The 17732-nt window shown below is 34.5% G+C and overlaps 2 protein-coding genes across 2 annotated transcripts; one reads left to right on the plus strand and one right to left on the minus strand.

Annotated features, from left to right (window-relative positions):
- The first annotated feature begins 5584 nt into the window (after window positions 1-5584).
- On the plus strand, window positions 5585-5995 carry LOC115970122 (E3 ubiquitin-protein ligase ATL76-like). Its single transcript, XM_031089794.1, has one exon. The coding sequence runs from the start codon at window positions 5585-5587 to the stop codon at window positions 5993-5995; it is 411 nt and encodes a 136-aa protein (XP_030945654.1).
- A 2762-nt stretch (window positions 5996-8757) lies between these two features.
- On the minus strand, window positions 8758-10885 carry LOC115970123. The gene is made up of 3 exons (XM_031089795.1): window positions 10396-10885; window positions 10242-10305; window positions 8758-9151 (listed from the first exon to the last, which is right to left on the minus strand). Exons 1-3 carry the CDS (start codon window positions 10883-10885, stop codon window positions 8758-8760), a joined length of 948 nt encoding a protein of 315 aa, XP_030945655.1.
- Window positions 10886-17732: the final 6847 nt, after the last annotated feature.

Raw genomic sequence — 17732 nt, forward strand, 5'->3', positions numbered from 1 at the left:
ATTAAATGGTAGAATAAATAGTTTCATATACAATCTCATTCATAATAAAAGCTAATATTAATAACTTTTATAACTTTCAAGATTTTATAATTAGAAAATATATATAAAATCAAAGCCTGTGACTTTTTGTTAACTTCTAAGAATGACAAACCTTTTAGGATTTTGATAACAACGCCCTAAGGGCAATTGTTTAGGAAATACTTTTTGAAATTTTTATTTGGAAAGTAAAAAAGTAACAAGTTTTTTTTATAGTGATATCAAAATTTTCCTTAAATGATTCATAAAGAAATGTCCTAAGGTCACCTACTAACTGAACCTAACTTTTAAAGCCTCACAATTTTATACATTAAATATATACATATATATTTATTTATCTATTTATTTATTTTTAAATTATATTTTGTATTGAAACCCTTAATTAAAATCTTGCAAAATTATATTTTAATTAAATGGTATAATATAAATAGCTCCATATACAAGCTCAATCATTGTAAAAGCTTATTAAAAACTATCATATTTTTTAAAATTTCATATTCAGAAGAAAAAAAAAAAGATAAAAATCATATTTTGTTAAATTTTCATGAGTTATTGACAAGGTTACTCCCAACAAATTTTGATTTAAAAGTTTAAAAAATATTTAATTTCAAGGCTAAATTCCAAAACTCACCCTCTAAGTTTAATTGTTTTTTATTTTAATCCTCTAAGTTTGTAATCTCTCATTTCAATCCTCTAAGTTTTAAAACTCCATAATTTAGTCTTCTGTTAAGTAGGCATCCATTGTTGCCGTTAAATTCTCAAAACTACGCCACGTTGCCCTAATTTAATATTTACTTCTTTATTTATTAAAAAAACTTTAATTTTTTTTATTAAAAAAAAATCTAGAAATTTTAAATATTAAAAAAAAAACTTCCATACACAGTTAGTCCCCTCCCCAGTAAAATAAAATAAAAAAATAACCCATCATCCCCAAATTCCCTACTCGATTGGGTAAGTTAAAAAAAAAAAAAAAGGATTTTCAATTTCTGTTTTTTTTTTATTTCATTAGTTGCAAATCAATTTCCCCTTTGAACCAAAAATATAACAGAATCCAAGTATTTTGGTGATGACTAAAATCAAGCAAACCAAGTAAAGCCTAGAGACACTGAAGTGCAGCCAAAGACGTTGAAAATACCTCCCTAGAGTTGCCGAAGTAGATTTGTTTTTGGGTTTCCTAGAGAATCTGAAAATAGGAGGGAGTTTGGATTCAAATTATAAGTGCTGCGTTTGCATTTTCTGACTTTTTTTTCTTTTTTTCTTAATTCCAGCCGCACTATTTGAACAAGTCAACCATGAACAGTGCACAGATGTACTGTTCATGGACCCACAAATTTCATTTTTCAGTCACTTTTTTATTAAAAATGGGTCCCACAACACTATTTACACATTTAAAAATTATTTTGCTATAGTATTTTTAGTTTCAGCAAAATAAGTTCTATCCAAACAGACCCTAGATCTCTCTCTCTCTCTCTCTCTCTCTGAATTAGTGTAGGGATTTTGGGAATGATGGGTTATTATTATTTTACTAGGGAGGGGACCGTGTATGGCAATTGTTTTTTTTTTAATTTAATTTCTGGACTTTTTTATTAATTAACTTTTTTATAAATTAGAAATAAATAATAATTAAAAAAATAAATATTAAATAAGGGGGATTTAACTGCAACAGTGGATGTCTACTTAAAAAATTCCTGCTCCGTTTGTTTCGATAGAAAACCTTGTATAAAGATAGTTTTTCGTATTTTCCAGTGTTTAGTAGTATAAAAAAAATATGAGTTAAAGGAAAACTATCTTTGGCCAACATAAAAGGTATGGCTTATTTTTAAAGATTGTTTTTCATTAATATTTTTTGGAAAACAATTATATCTCACAGCAAGCTAAATAAGGGAAGTTAGGAGGTTGTTTTTCAACTCATTTAAAATTACTACCAAACATTGGAAAATGAGATAATTTTATAAAAAATGCTTCTTGGAAAATGACTCATTTTCTAGAAAACATCGTTGCTGAAACAAACAGTGCGTTAGAGAACTAAAATGCAAACCTAGAAGATTGAAATGAAAAATAGTAAAACTCAAAAGGTTAGTTTAGGAATTTGGCCTAATTTTAAATAATATAAGTGTAATGGTTATTACACATGATTTAATGAAAGAAAATGTTTCTGTTTAATTTTATAAAACCAACTTGATGAAATTTTCTCCTTTTTTTTATATTAATAAATGACTTCATTGCTTATTGTTGGAACATTTTAATATTAAATAATTAAAATGAGTAAATGTTATAACATAAATGTAAAGATATAGGAGTGAATATGGAAGATAAAGAGTTGTGAAAATGTTTAATCCCACATTGAAAAGGAGAGAGACTATTTTATTCTTTTTAATTGTGGTGATTAATGGGCTAACATGAATTGTCTCAGATATTGGGCTAGATACGTGCGCAAGGGGGAGGTGAAGAGTGGAGGTGCCGCGCCGCGCCTCAGTCCAAATAGTGTTGTGTAATTTCTTCCTTTATGTTAATATTACACAAAGGAATATTACACAAAATGGAGTGTAATTTCTTCCTTTATGTTAATAATGGCCTGAATTAACACTCCATTTTTATTATGGACAATGAAGAGCCATTAACTCACTTAATGGACTACCCGTTTGGGCCTATTCATTCTTCAGAAACTCCTTATCTCACCATTAATCGTGTAACTCCAGCCCATCAGATTAATATCTAACAATTAATCTTGTAACACCCACTACATCAGAATAATTGGACCTAATTAAACAGAATAAATTGGGTAGTAATTTCGTGAGAGATTATTACACAATACACAATACACAATACACAATTGGGTAGTAAATTGGGTACTGCAATACACAATACACACTAGAAAAAATATAGAGATTGTTGACAAGGAAGGATGTTCTTTTTGGTGGAGCTTTGGGCTTGAACACTTTGTGCAGAAGTTGTTCTAGCCATACGACACTTGTTGGGCTGTTGTATCCTGGGGGAGACAAGTCAAAGAAGGTCTGCACCGGTTACAAAGTTTAGCCAACCAAGGGCTTGAATCTCCTTAAAGAGAACGAGTGCCGCGCCTCAGTCCAAATAGTGTTGTATATTTCCTTTCTTTATATTAATAATATTCAGAAGTACTTTTCAGTTTCTCTTTGTGTATTATTTCCATTATTATTGTGTTTGCACCAACACTTATTCATTAATTAAATAGGAAAAATAGTAGGGGTGATAATAGTTAGCCTCACGGCATACAAAGTAGAGTCCAGATTTAAAAGAAATTCTAAGGAATACAAAATAAACTAAAATCTTCTATATATACAAGAAAATAATAGCTTATCAAAAAAATTAATAATAACGAAGAGTATAGAATGAGGGATGACGGATCCACTTAAGAAAACCTAACGGTACTAAATTAGTGGGCTGTCCGGGATAAGGCAACAAATGGGGGATCGGATGGATAGGGAACATGATGGACGGACTCCTCCCCATGGTAGACGGTTAGTCCCTTGATATAGACGGATTCAAGTCACATGGATGCAAGGTAGACAGATATCAAAAGCTACGTGGCACCTACATTGTTTTGAGTAGGCTCCAAAGAATTCTAAATGGAAATATCTTGCGCCCCATGATTAACCTCAGTTAGTGAAATCCCAACGTGGGAAGAATCTCATAATATATGCACATTTATGATGATCTTCTCCATAAGGAAACACCTTTCTACACAAGAAACGGAGGTCCGTTCTACACTACTATAAAAACCTCAAAACCCTCAGAAAACAAGATACGCATAATTGACCCCAACTCTAGCACTCTAGGGTTGTGAGAAGTTTTCTAACTTAACTTTCAGAGGGTATTTGGCCGGTACCATACCGGTACTCTCTTAAGGTCTTCTTGTTCTGTGTTGTGCAGATATTGTCTTGAGCACGTCAGGACCGTGCAACTTACTGACGATTTTCTCCATATTCAAATAATAATATAGGTAATTGGCGACAATTTAATGGGCTTTTTCTTTTAATTTATTTTATGTGAAGTATTATTAGTTTCTTCCAATATCCCAATGATGGTCCTCTAACACTTCTTTCCAAAACTATCAATTTGATATTTGTGTGTTTTTAACAACTTTATGAAGATTTTTCATATGCGTAGAGTATTTTAAATATAAAATAATTTTTTTAAAGAAAATTTTAAATTCTAAATAGTGTCATTTTTGTCAAATACTTCAATTCAATTTCAAACAAATTTATTTCAAACCTTACTCAAATTTGCAATCCACAATAATCGGGATCAATTTAGGACCAACTCAACACATTTTAGCACCTAAGGCAACAATTTTTAGAGGGGCATTCTCTTATTTTAAGTATTAATTGAATAAAATTTATATTTTGGTATTTTTTATTGCTTTTTGAGATGTAAGATTACTACTTATATGCTTTTTTGTTCAAGTTTTGCAAAGAATTCATTTTCAATTGGTAATATCGGCAATTTACTTAATTTTTCTTGTGATATAATCAATTTTAAATATGATTTTTTATCAATTTTTATTTTGGATAACTTTTGCCTACATACGCAAATGTAGATATGTATTGTTAGTTAATATTTTATATGTGATACATGCATTAGAAAAAAGAATCCAGCCTTTTTATATAACCTAATATATTAATTGGACTATTTTCATTTATTTATCAAAAGCTATTTTAAATGTTAAATTCAAATAAATCAATATAAGAAGAAATATTATGTTTGAGATGGTTATTGTCTCTCTTGGCAATATTTGACTTTAAGTATATTGAATAATGGATTTTAGTAATGAATATTTCCAAAAAACTATTAATTTTAATTTCAATTTTGATAAAAGAGTAAGAAAAAGTTAGGTTATGTTTGATAATAGTTTTTGTTTTCTATTTTCAAAAACTTGTTTTTGAAAATATAAAGAAAAAAAAATTATATTTTTTAAATCAAAAACTTGTTTGGTTAGTTGAAATTAAAAAAAAAAAAAATTTCTTTGAAGAAAAAAATAGAAAATACTAAAATATGTTGTTACTAGAATTTGAACTCTAATAATAACTCATTAAATGAAACAAATTTATTAAATTAAATATGCGTTTTCATTGACTTTTGAAAACTAGAAATTAAAAACAGTTTTTTGCATGTTTTCAGTTTCCTTCACAAATTGAGTTTTGAGAACAGTTTTTGTTTTCTGTCTATTTTGAGTTGTCAAACAAGTTTTTTAGTCTCAATAATAGAAAATTGTTTTTGAAAACAGTAAGAGGGAAAAATAGTTACTAAACATACACTAAAGTTTTTTTTTTTTTTCTTTTTGAGAGATTGTAAATTTTGACACTCTAGTGGCACGAGTCTATTTTTTTGCGTTTTGTCAAAACCTTCATATGACCGACTTACCTTGGTTGACTAGGAAATCTAAAACAAGTTTAACTAGGAAAACACTTTAATCTGTGTTAAAATTATATATAGATTCTACCTCGCGATATATATAATCCAAAACACAAGCAACACAAACCAGTCGCTAGTAAAAAATCCAGGAATTACAATGAATTCTCCTATTCATCATCTTGCTTATGAATATCGTTCAAGCGTCCTTCCTGCAGTAGCTGTTGGTTTGAACTTGTTTTTGATACTTCGTTGTCTATATATACATCGCAATCACCGAGAAACAAAACCAAAAATCGAGAGCCATGAAATAGAAAAAGTTATGCCCGCTCTTATTAGCAACAAGAAAAACCATAAGAGAACATCAAAATATGGTGGCAGCAACCAGTGTGCGATCTGTTTGGAAGAAATCAAGGATGGTGAATGCAGCCGACTCTTTCCCAAGTGCAACCACGAATTCCATAGAACATGCATTGATACTTGGCTAATGCTTCACAAGTATACTTGTCCCGTTTGCCGTAATTCGTTAGAAGAGGAAATATTCTCTATTTCTGGAGATGATCTTGTGTGAAAGACAGACGGATTCTGTAACTTTTTATTTTTTAAGCAATACCTAGCTAGCCCTTTTGTTTATCTTTTCCTTTCTTTTCTTTTTGTTTTCATGTTTTCGTTGGATTTGAAGGGAATCAATCCCTGTTCATAGAACAATATAATTTTTCCTTTTTTTTTTTTCTTTTGTATTGCTTTTTATGAGTCTCTAAATAATTTGTTGAGAATTCATAGTCAACCCTAAAAATTTGAGATTAAGGATTGTTGTTATTGTTGCTAAGGACTTTTTTTTCAGTATTGACAAGTTGTTATACCTTGGCATTCTTTGTGACATGAGTTAAATTAAACTCTTTTCCTTGAAGGACTCTCTTTTTTCAACTTGTGATATATTTGCATTCTTTGTGACAGGAGTTATATACTCTTTCTCACAATTGCAAAATAAGTAAATAACATCCTGGAAATTACAAAGAAAATTATTGATTTGGGTGCAGTGCATTCAAGTAGGAATGGCAACAGAGCGGGTTTCTTTATCTCCAAACCCGACCCGCCACCCGCCCCCCGTTACCCAAACTCACCCAGTTAACTAAACGGCTTTTTTGCCCCCCATACCCGCCCCACCATGCCTCCTCAGGGCCCAATCTAAAGGGGCTAAACCATGACCCAATCTGAAAATAATGATAATAATAAATATTAAATATTGAAAAATCAATTTTATGTTTTCTTGATTTCTCATTTTATTTTCAAAATCACAAACACAGAAATCCTAAACATTTTTCAAGATAAAATAATAAATAAATAAAATGTAAAACACTAAATAATATCACATGACTCACATTTAACCAAGGTAGTCAAAGCCGAAAGGCGCCCTTAAGGCGCCAAGGCCTTGTATCACCCGAGGCGATGAGGTGCCAAAAAGGCGCTAGCCTAAGTGAAACGAGGTGCCAAATTCTAAATATTGTTATTTTACATATAGGGTTCCAATCTAATGTATTTGATGTATAAGAATATTATATAAACAATTCTAATTCCGCTCCTAATGGATAGGAGCTGGTCTATAAAACCAATTTTTGGGTTTGAATCCCAACTAAAAAATTAGTCTATATCAAAATATCAACAGTCAACTAAGTCTAAATAATTATCAAATATCAACTAAGTCTGAATATTAACCATAAATCACCATTTAAAAATTAGTCTCCATCCAAATATCATCTAAATTTGAATATTAAACCAAAATATTGTTCATAACTTCATATTAGAAAGAAGAAAACTCCTAAACAAAACATTGAACTTCAACAAAAGCATTTGAAGATTGAACATTCTAATAGGCTAATAGCTTGAGCGTGGTTGTTAGTTTTAATCTAAAGGTCATCATCAGACTCTTCACTCAAGTTTCCATCACTTTCAAAGCCTCCTGAACCAAATTTATAACCATCAACATTCTCTTCCTCGGTCTCATCAAAGTCAAAATCTTCCTCTTCAATATTTGGTTGTAATGTTGAGGCATTTGAGCTTGCCCTTGATTTTGTTTGGAATCTAGTATTCTTCCTTGGTTCTCCAACACCAACAGCTCTTGCCACTACACCCTATGTCAAACTATCATCATCATCATCAAATACCAACTCATCTTCAACATTCACAGATGGTTCAGCACCCGTTTCCCCTAACAACCATTCATTACTTTTATCTATTTCATCTAAGGAGATGGGATCGATAACATCACGCTTATCATATCGTGCCTTCATCTTTTGATTATACTTCACAAAGACGAAATCATTTAGTCGTTTTTGTGCAAGTCTATTCCTTCTTTTTGTGTGAATCTACAAGCATTTATGAAAACTAAGTATTAGACTATTAGTGGATTATTAAACCATTGGAATTTTCTATGAAATAAAGTAGCTCATCAAAGGATAAAATCTACTTATTATACTTAAAAACTCACATGCTCAAACACACTCCAATTATGCTCACAATCACATGCACTACAATTCAAGCTCAAGATTTTTATAGCTAACTGTTGCAAATTCGGAGTTAAGCTCCCATACAAACTTCAACATTCAGCTATGTTAAAAAAATAAGCATGAGTAATGATATATGATATATCATAGAAGTCAAATTTTTTATTTGTAAAAAGTGCCACTATTCTAGTCATTATAAGTTAGATATAAATGCTTTCTTACCTGGAGCCCTTGTCTTTCTAGATCTTTCAGCCAATTGAATGCCAAAGAGTCCTTCAACTTTCTTATACATGGATAGCTCAACCATGATCTTGTCCTGAATTTCAGTATAAGGAACTAGTCTTTGTATACAAGCATACAATCCTGCTGTAATTTCTTCATTTAATGCTATCTTAGGATCAAAATAGAAATACTCTGGATTCAAGAAATGACCCACTGCATGCAAAGGTTGATGTAGTTGACATTTTCATCTCTCATCAATGATTTTAAAAATATATGAATAACTTTCTTCATTCTCATTAAAAGCTTTTATAATAGCTTCTTTGGCCCTATCCATTGCCTCATATGTGTTACCCATAGCTAGTTTTCTCTCATTATCAACAACGCAAAGAACTCGAACAAGAGAGCCCATAACTTTAAGAATGTAAACTATAGTATTCCAAAAATAAGGCATCAAAATCGTTTCTACTACTCGTTTAGCATTTGCTTCCTTTTCCCATCTACTACGAACCCACTCCTCAGAAGTAAACATGACCCTTAGGTTATGCTTTTGCTTATAAATAGATTTTATTGTAAGATATGAAGTGCAAAACCTAATTTTCCCAGCGCCCTAACCAGTTCTCTTTGGTTTGTGTATTCTCTCATCATATTTAACACAATGGTTGTAGATATATCCAATCAATTGAATGGCTCTTTCCAAAGTTTTTGCAATTCTAGGAATTTCCCCAATGTCCTCCAATACAAGGTTAATGCAATGTGTAGCACATGGAGTCCAATACAAATTTGGCCTTTTTGCTTCCAACAACTTCCCAGTAAACACATAATTAAATCCATTATCTGATATTACTTGGACTACATTAACCTCCCCAATCTGTTCTACAAATGCATCAAGTAATTCAAAAGTTTTTTCCCCAGTTTTCATAAAAGATGATGCATCAATTGACTTCATAGACATGGTTCCAGATGGGCAATTCACCAAAAAGTTCATCAAGGCCCTATTGGTTCTGTTAGGACATATGTGTTTCACTTGTTAGGAACATATGTCACTATTTTATGTAATTGGCTTATCCTTTGACAAAATGCACTTTACTTGTATTTGGGTAGATTTAGGATGTGTTTAAATACTTCAAGAAACCATGTTTCAAGATCAAGTGTTGAAGCCTTCAAGTCTGTCCAAGAAAAGAAGCTGATAGTGCAAATTCATTAAAACTCGACAGCTGCTCGACACCTCCTATCTGTCGAGGTTTAAGAATTTCAGAATTCTGATCTGATTTTCTTGGGATCCGTGAATATGTCTTTGAGCTTTCTTTTCTCCTAACCCTAGACATATAAAAGGATTGTTTTAAGGGCCGTCAGACAGTTCACAAGTTGCACAAGCATTGAGTAAACTCTATTCAAGCAAATTGTGACTGGAGACAAAGTTTTTGCCCTAGTTCATCTCTTTCTCTTGAAGAAGTTGTTGTGTATGTGCACCGTAGGGTTTTGTAACCAAGCATCTTCTTGATCTTCATCGTGTGGATGAACTGAAGAATTTTGCAACCAACAATCTTCTTAATTGGTGATTGAAGTCGCGTACTGGGATCTGCACAATTGGTTAGTCACGTACTTGGGAACCGTGCATCAGAAAGGGGAACTGTCACTACAGAATAAGTCCAATTAAGTATTAGGGTAAGGGTTCAACTGTAGGTTGGTAAGGTACTTGGGATTCCTTTACTTGTAACCGCTTGTTGTGATAATAGTGGAGTTTCGGGAGTGGTGACTTGAAAATCACCCGGTGGGGTTTTTGCCGTTAGGTTTTCCCCATTCGTAAACAAATTACCGTGTTATTTATTTTCCACTGCATAATTAGTTTATTGGTGATTTTTTTGTACTACCACGCGTTTGCATGATAAATTGATTAATTAATAACTTGGCTAATTATTAATTAATTTCTATCACAAGGGGTCATTCAATTTGTGGCCTATCAAGTTCTACTAGTCCACCCATCAGACATAATAGAACAGTCATATTTCCTCCAAGATCCCTTGTAATCACTCAATAACTCATTTGTGTAAGCCACCTCCTTTTTAAGAAAGCTTCATATTTGGAACATACTGCCCAATAGCTTCAACTGCCCATTTACATTCATCTAAACGAGCAACATTGAATGGTATACCGACTAGATAAAATAGCCGACCAATATACTAACAAGCTTGTGCTCTTTTCTCTTTGTCAAGTTTATCATTGATGTTAGTTTGCTTCATCTTACCCTGTTTCCTAAGCGCAACCACTTTTTTTGGCTTTAATGTCACAAAAGAATCCATGGGACCTTTCAATTTTTTAGACTTTGACATTAATTTCACAGTTTTCACTTGGGTGCTATTACCAACCCCTCTCTTACTAGAGCATGATTTTTTCCCTTTTTGGATAACTTCCACTTCCTCTACCTCATCATCATCTACACCCTCAATTTCAATCATATTATCTATATCATTTAAATCAGGCATCTTGTCATAGTTCTCCTTCTCACTCTTCTTCTCTGCCATATAATGCGCAAGCTCTTCTCTAACATGATCAAGACATTTTAAATACTTTGTAGTGTTTTTAAAATTCCCCACTTGATGCTGCTTTGCTCTATGTATCCCTCTCTTTGTGACTTCATTACAAAAGAGGCAAGTCATTGAATTTTTGTCTTCAACATTAGCTAAATAATTATATTTCCATCTCAGATCTTTTCTCTTCCCATTATCTGAAGTCATTCTACATATAAAAATAAAATAAAACTCAATACAATACATTTAATAGGATTCTACGTTAAGCTAACTATGTATCATTTACTATGGTTTAAGCTCTAAAAATTGAGTGAAGTAATGAGTTTGAGAAAAGGGAAAAATACAGGAAAAGAAAATAAAGAAAAAGATAGGGGAGAGTTGCTGTGAGATAGTCAGAGTTCGAGAAAAAAAAAATAGAGAATGAAAAGTTGTTGGAGATAGTCAGAGTCCAAGAGAGAAGGGTAAGGGAAAAAAAAAAGCAGAGAAAAAACAAAGATGAGAGAGTTGCTGGAGACAGTCAAAGTCCAATAGAGAAGGGTAAATGAAAAAAAAAAAAGAGAGAGAGAGAGAGAGAGAGTTGCTGGAGACAGTCAAAGTCCAATAGAGAAGGGTAAATGAAAAAAAAAAAAAAATAGAGAGAGAGAGAAAGGAGAGAGTTGCTGGAGACAGAGAATCCAAGAGAGAAGAAAAGGAAAAAAAAAAAAAAAAAAAAAAAAAAGGAGAGAAGAAATAGAGAGGAAATAGTTGCATGCTCTAAAAGTGTGGACACAAAGCATAGGAAAAAATTATTGAGGCTATGAGAGAGAACTCAGGAGAGAGAGAGAGAGAGTAAAAAAATAAATAAAAATTAAAAATAAAAATAAAACTAAAAGAATAGAAAAAAATTACCTGATGTTGGTTGACTGCCAGCAACCACTAGCCCACTCTCTTCCAAACCCTAGAAGAAGAAGAAAGACCCACTGCTTTGCTCTAAAAGTTGATGAAGAGGAGTGGTTCTTGAAATTTCTTGTTGGATCTTTTGTTTTATGTTTTTTTTATATTAATTTATTTGATAGTGGGTGACAGCTCATCCCCACTAAGGTAACAGTTATAAAACCAACCTTACACCCCTTTAAATTTACAAAACATACCATTAATGGCTTTAAAATGCAAAATTTACTCAAGCGCTTGCCTCTCGCCTAACAAAATATATCTGGGCAAGCACCTAAGCTCCGGAGGTGAGCACCTCACTAAAGGTGCCTTGCCTCTGTGCCTTTGAGGTGCTTTTTTGGCGCCTCTCCTTGCCCAGGTGCCTAGGCGAGCACCCGAAACGCCTTTGACTACACTGCATTTAACAACGAATAAATTATAAATAATAAACATTCATTGATGAAATTTTATAAAAATTAAAAAATAAAAAGTCAAAAGTAAAACCTTGAGATTCGCAACTTTGGCAATGAGAGAGGAAATGAACCCAAAAAAAAAAAGGATGGAGAACAGGAAGGAAGGAGCGGTTGAGTGAGGCTGTGAGGCGGTGGCTGAGCAAAAGCGTGACCGCAAGAGGAGTGACTGAGTTAAGCCGTGAGAGGGGTGGCTGACTAGCTAAGTGAGGTCATGAGGAGGCGGTTGAGTGAGAGTGAGAGTGAGAGATTAAGTGTGAGGGGGGCAGCTGAAGGTGAAGGAGAGGAGAAGATTCAGATAGGTTAGGATTAGGGTTTGAAAAATAGAAAATACGGTATATATAGTTAGGGTTTTTTAATAATATAATATGTATACAAGTCAAGTTCAGGGGCGGGTATGACTAATACCCACACTCACCCTATTGTTTCATGGGTCGAGTAAAACCCACCCCATTAGGGTCAAGTCGGGTACCCGCAGGTCAAGCAATTTTTGACATTCCTACGTTCAAGGGAAGAAAAGGCAGGGTCTTTAAGTATAATTGTGTAGCTATAAAGAGAAGCTCCCTGTGGTCTTCATCGTTGATTATTAAGACCTTTTAGGAGGTCTTTAGGTTACTTGTTTGACAAGGAATTTATCATATTTAACTATTTAGTATATAAAAAATAGAACTAAGCACGCATTTGGTTGTGGTGATTATTAGGGGATAGAAAGGAAAACTAATGAGAGAAAATGTGAAGGAAAAATTGATTTTTCTGTGTTTGGTTCAAAGGAGGAAAGGGGTGAAAATAAAAGGTCATATGTTTTCTCCAAGCCCACCAAAAATCAATCTCCCCTGGGGGAGAAAACGAGAAGAAAGGAGGTGTAAATGGAAAATGACTCATCTAACCATTTTCCATAATTAATAATGTGTATTTTTTTTTATCAAATTGTAGATTTTTTATTTTTCTTTCTCTTTTTGCTTGATGTTTTATTAGTTGTGGTTAGTTTTTAAGATTTATAATCACTAAAAATTTATTCTCATAAACAATTAAAAAATTAGTTCTTATGTAACTAGAACATAATAATAAATTAAAAAATAAAAACATTTCCTTCATCTCATTTTTCTTCTCAACCAAATAAAGAAATTTTTTATCCTTCTACTTTATCACCCTCCCAATCAAACACAAATGGTGGAAAACTAAATATTTTGTATCCTCTCACTTTCCCATCTTCCCACAGTTTCCATCATCTCACTTTTTCATCCTCCCAACCAATAAAGCTTAAAAGAAATGATTCAAATTTTGAAATTTCTTTTTCAAAGTATTGAAATATGCATTTGTTCTTTGTTTGGTTTGGTTTTTTAATAATTAAATATTATCTTTGTGCAATTCCAGACATAGGTAGAGCCAAGCAACCAACAACCACCCCCCCCCCCCAAAAAAATAAAAAATAATGTTTCTTGATTTTTTTTAGATAGGTAAGAAGTAATATCTCTTGTATTTAAACTAATGGCGCTTGGGGTCTTTCACAAAAATTAAAACTCAAATTTCTCACGTTGAAACACTTTTTAAGTTTAAATCAAATTGATATAAATTCAAAGTAATTGATTCCATAATTTAAACTCAAAATTGGGGGGGGGGGGGGGGGACTCTACATGTGTCTTATTTTACTACACTAAATCCTTGATGTATCTATCTATCCATTAATCTTTTCCCCCTTAATCTCTTGACAAACTCTAGGCTTTTGCTACATATCCAAATTTTATACAATTTGAAGAATAATGAAAAAAAAAAAATTTGAGAGTTTTTGCTTTATTTTGGCTTAAAGGGTTTGAAACTTTAGAATTTCAATAAAGAATTTATTAGGATAACCATTAAAATTCTTTTAAGTATTCTATATTTAAAATTCAAATTTATTATTGATAAAAAAAAATAACATTTATTTATATATGTCAAATGGGTTCATGTCAAAACTAGGGGTGTTTGTTGGCCAGTGCAGCCAAGTTTGGAAGGGGTTTTAGGTCGCACTGGAGACGCTAGTTTCTTAAAAATGTAAGTCGCTGTTACACTTTTGGATTAGTTTTTTGGCATATCAATGCTAGTTTTCTTCAAAACGGTAATCAGTTGCCATCAAGAGCATTGTCGAGAGAGAGGGAGAGATTTGGAACATTTTGTTCCAAAGATTCAAAACAATGCAAACCCATAACAAATCAACCACACTCAAACCCATAAAATCCCCCAAGGATTCAAACCCACAAATCAAAACCTAATATTTAAAACTCTAAATATCAAAACCCACAAAACAACATTGCCAACAACAATCTCATTTGTAGTTGGTAGCCCCCTCTGGTAGTTTGAACAACTCGGCTCCAACTAGGTGACTCAATCCAAATTGGTGCTTGAACAAACCTAACCAAAATGGGTTAAGCCTATCTTGACATGAATAATGAAATAGGTTATTTCAAGTATGGTCAAAACAGAATTGACCAACTCACCCACTCATTAATCACATCAAGATGGGTAGACCCGCTTTAACACTAAAAACAACCCACATTAAATCAAGTTGTCTATGTTGCGTTTGCCAATCGTGTTAAATATTGTCATATCTATCAAAACTAAACTAATAAAGCATTTTCTAGTAATATTTACAAACAAATGCTAAAATGGTGATAGGTTAAACACAACCCCCCCCCCCTTTTTTAGTCGCTATAGAATACTAGTATATATCAATTGAAGAATATTACACAAATTTTATTACAAAAATTTATAAACTCAGTGGAACCATACCAACATAATAAAAAATTTCTCTAGCCATTTTTTTTTACTTTATGTTTAAAAATTGATATAAAATTGACATTAAAAATGCAAATGTATCACAAAAAAGTATTGTAAGGACACGATTCGTGGCGGACCGTAACAATGTCGGGCTCGCACGTAAAAAGACCCCTAACAATATCATTTGTAGAGCGTGGGTTTGGAAGGCTAGGCCCTGGTTGACAGGCGGTGGGTTTTTCGCGGTGTTCATACAAGGTTAAGTTTTTCTTCACCCCTGGAGTCTTTCTTCTGGAGGTGGGCTGGGAGGCTCTGGTTTTTGGCCATTTTTCCCAGCCCCCTCTTTAGGTTACTTATTTTTCCTTTTATATTTTTCTGCGTTCATTATCCTTCGTCCACGTATAGGGTCAACCTTTCTAGGATTGATACTTGTCCCATCAGCCCATATTCAAAGTCGTTGGGGGTGGTTGTAAAAGCCAAAAAATGCGGCTCTGTCAGGTTCAAAGCATTGAATGGCAGTAAGGGCAGCTTTCCCTGGATATTTTAGATCTTTCTTCCAAGTTTCAGTCCTATACCGTTTTTACCCCTCTTTCAGGGGGGACTTTGGGTCTGCCGAGGACTGAGCTGTCCTCGGCGGTATCCAAAAGCTATTTTGTCGAGCTTGGGCCATAGCCCTCCTCGGCTTGAGCCTTTGGATTCTCCCCGGGTAGATGGGCCACCGGTTTACTTCTGGGTATAAATGGGATAGGGGATCACTTCACTTGCACATGAACTCTCCTGTTCCCTTCAGAACTATATTTCTTCCATATCCGCGATCTCTCTTTCTAGTGCCACTGCCTCAAAGCAAGATGTTTGAGGCTTGGATGGGGATGAAAGGTCTCCGCACGCTTCAGAGGCACCGAATCCTCAAGGTGATATGGTATGGACAAGGATGGCACAGATTCAAGCCAGTCCTCCGTCTTGACAGGAGGAAGATGGTATTCCTCCTTCTTTAGTCAAAATCCGAAGTAGGTTCTGGTCATGCCAGATTTTTGGTATGTCAGAAAAAGGAATTTCCGCCATCAGCGCCGTCTGCCTTGTAGCAGGCAAATTTTTGCTGGGGCTCCCCAACTTCCGGCTCCCTACACCTTTTCTGTAGATGGTGTTAGCCTGAGGTCAGGTTCCCTGCACCTTTTCTTTACCGGTGCAAGCCCCGAGTTGGGTTCTTTTGCTGCCTGAGTTATGGGCGTGCAAAAGCATTGAAGAGGAATAAGGTCTCGAGGCAATAGCCAACTTCTCCTCTGTGCTACCTCCTCGGCTTTATCTTCACTCTCTTGTATTTTTCGTTACTTATGTAGTTAGCTTCGATGTAGGCTTTGTTTCAGCTTTTCATTGTACACTGTACTGTTCCTTTGTCTTAATAAAATATATGTCTATTTCTCTATACATATCTTTCTTCTCCGTAACCACTACTTTATGCATGAATATTAAATATAAGCTTGCCCTTAATGATATTCTAGGCAGAGAAATGCCTTAACACAGATTCCTACTAGTTTAGACTTACAAATATTATCAAGCATAACAAGGTTAATCATCAATAAATTAAACTCTTAGAACTAACCGGGATAACGGCTGAGTGTTGCGCGATGCATACTAGAGCGATGTCCGAGAACGATAAACTCTAAGTAATTCGTCCGAGAGGGTAGCCGAGTAGCGAGGGGCTTTGGTTGTGTTTTTGGGTAATATGTTACGCCGTATCGCATCAACCCCTTTGATATTGGGGGATCAGAGGGTAGACCGAGGAATCCGCGCAATCAAGGTATTAACCCATCTGTTAACGCGGAGCTCTCTTCGGATGGATTTTGAGGTTTATGTGCCATAGTTTCTTTTTTTAAATAGTTGGTTCCTCATCCAGGTAGTTGGTTTCCCCATAGGCTTGAGTCTGAGGACTATGCAATGCCTTGGTTCTGTCCAAAACCTAGTTTTCCTCATCCAGGTAGTTGGTTTCCCCATAGGCTTGAGTCCGTAGACCATGCAATGTCTTGGTTCTGTCCAAAACCTAGTTTTCCTCATCCAGGTAGTTGGTTTCCCCATAGGCTTGAGTCCGTAGACCATGCAATGTCTTGGTTCTGTCCAAAACCTAGTTTTCCTCATCCAGATAGTTGGTTTCCCCATAGGCTTGAGTCCGTAGACCATGCAATGCCTTGATTCTGTCCAAAACCTAGTTTTCCTCATCCAGGTAGTTGGTTTCCCCATAGGCTTGAGTCCGAGGACCATGCAATGCCTTGGTTCTGTCCAAAACCTAGTTTTCCTCATCCAGGTAGTTGGTTTCCCCATAGGCTTGAGTCCGTGGACCATGCAATGCCTTGATTCTGTCCAAAACCTAGTTTTCCTCATTCAGGTAGTTGGTTTCCCCATAGGCTTGAGTCCGTAGACCATGCAATGCCCTGGTTCTGTCCAAAACCTAGTTTTCCTCATCCAGGTAGTTGGTTTCCCCATAGGCTTGAGTCCGTAGACCATGCAATGCCTTGGTTCTGTCCAAAACCTAGTTTTCCTCATCCAGGTAGTTGGTTTCCCCATAGGCTTGAGTCCGTAGACCATGCAATGCCCTGGTTCTGTCCAAAACCTAGTTTTCCTCATCCAGGTAGTTGGTTTCCCCATAAGCTTGAGTCCGTAGACCATGCAATGCCCTGATTCTGTCCAAAACCTAGTTTTCTCTTTGTATGGGATCTTGGCTTTAGGGGAGTTAGCTCCTCAGCCAAGCCCCTAGTCAAGAAACGCAGCCCCTAGCAGAACTTTATATTAGAACTCTATAACCAACGGTTAGAAATAACGAAGAAACTCTATCGACCCACATCCTATACCAACACACAAGCCTTCCCCACAGACGGCGCCAATTGTAAGGACGCGATTCGTGGCGGACCGTAACAGTGTCGGGCTCGCAC

This window comes from Quercus lobata, chromosome 12, assembly GCF_001633185.2.
Source record: "Quercus lobata isolate SW786 chromosome 12, ValleyOak3.0 Primary Assembly, whole genome shotgun sequence".
In the NCBI taxonomy this organism is placed as follows: domain Eukaryota; kingdom Viridiplantae; phylum Streptophyta; class Magnoliopsida; order Fagales; family Fagaceae; genus Quercus; species Quercus lobata.

Bases quoted from the DNA above. Each gene is read 5' to 3' on its own strand.
- LOC115970122 (XM_031089794.1), top strand. From the start codon at position 5,585: ATGAATTCTCCTATTCATCATCTTGCTTATGAATATCGTTCAAGCGTC.
- LOC115970123 (XM_031089795.1), bottom strand. From the start codon at position 10,885: ATGACTTCAGATAATGGGAAGAGAAAAGATCTGAGATGGAAATATAAT. The intron at 10,306-10,395 runs GTAAGATGAAGC...TATTTTATCTAG, and splicing joins GGTTGCGCTTAGGAAACAGG to TCGGTATACCATTCAATGTT. The intron at 9,152-10,241 runs GTATGTTCCAAA...ATGTCCTAACAG, and splicing joins GCAGTTGAAGCTATTGGGCA to AACCAATAGGGCCTTGATGA.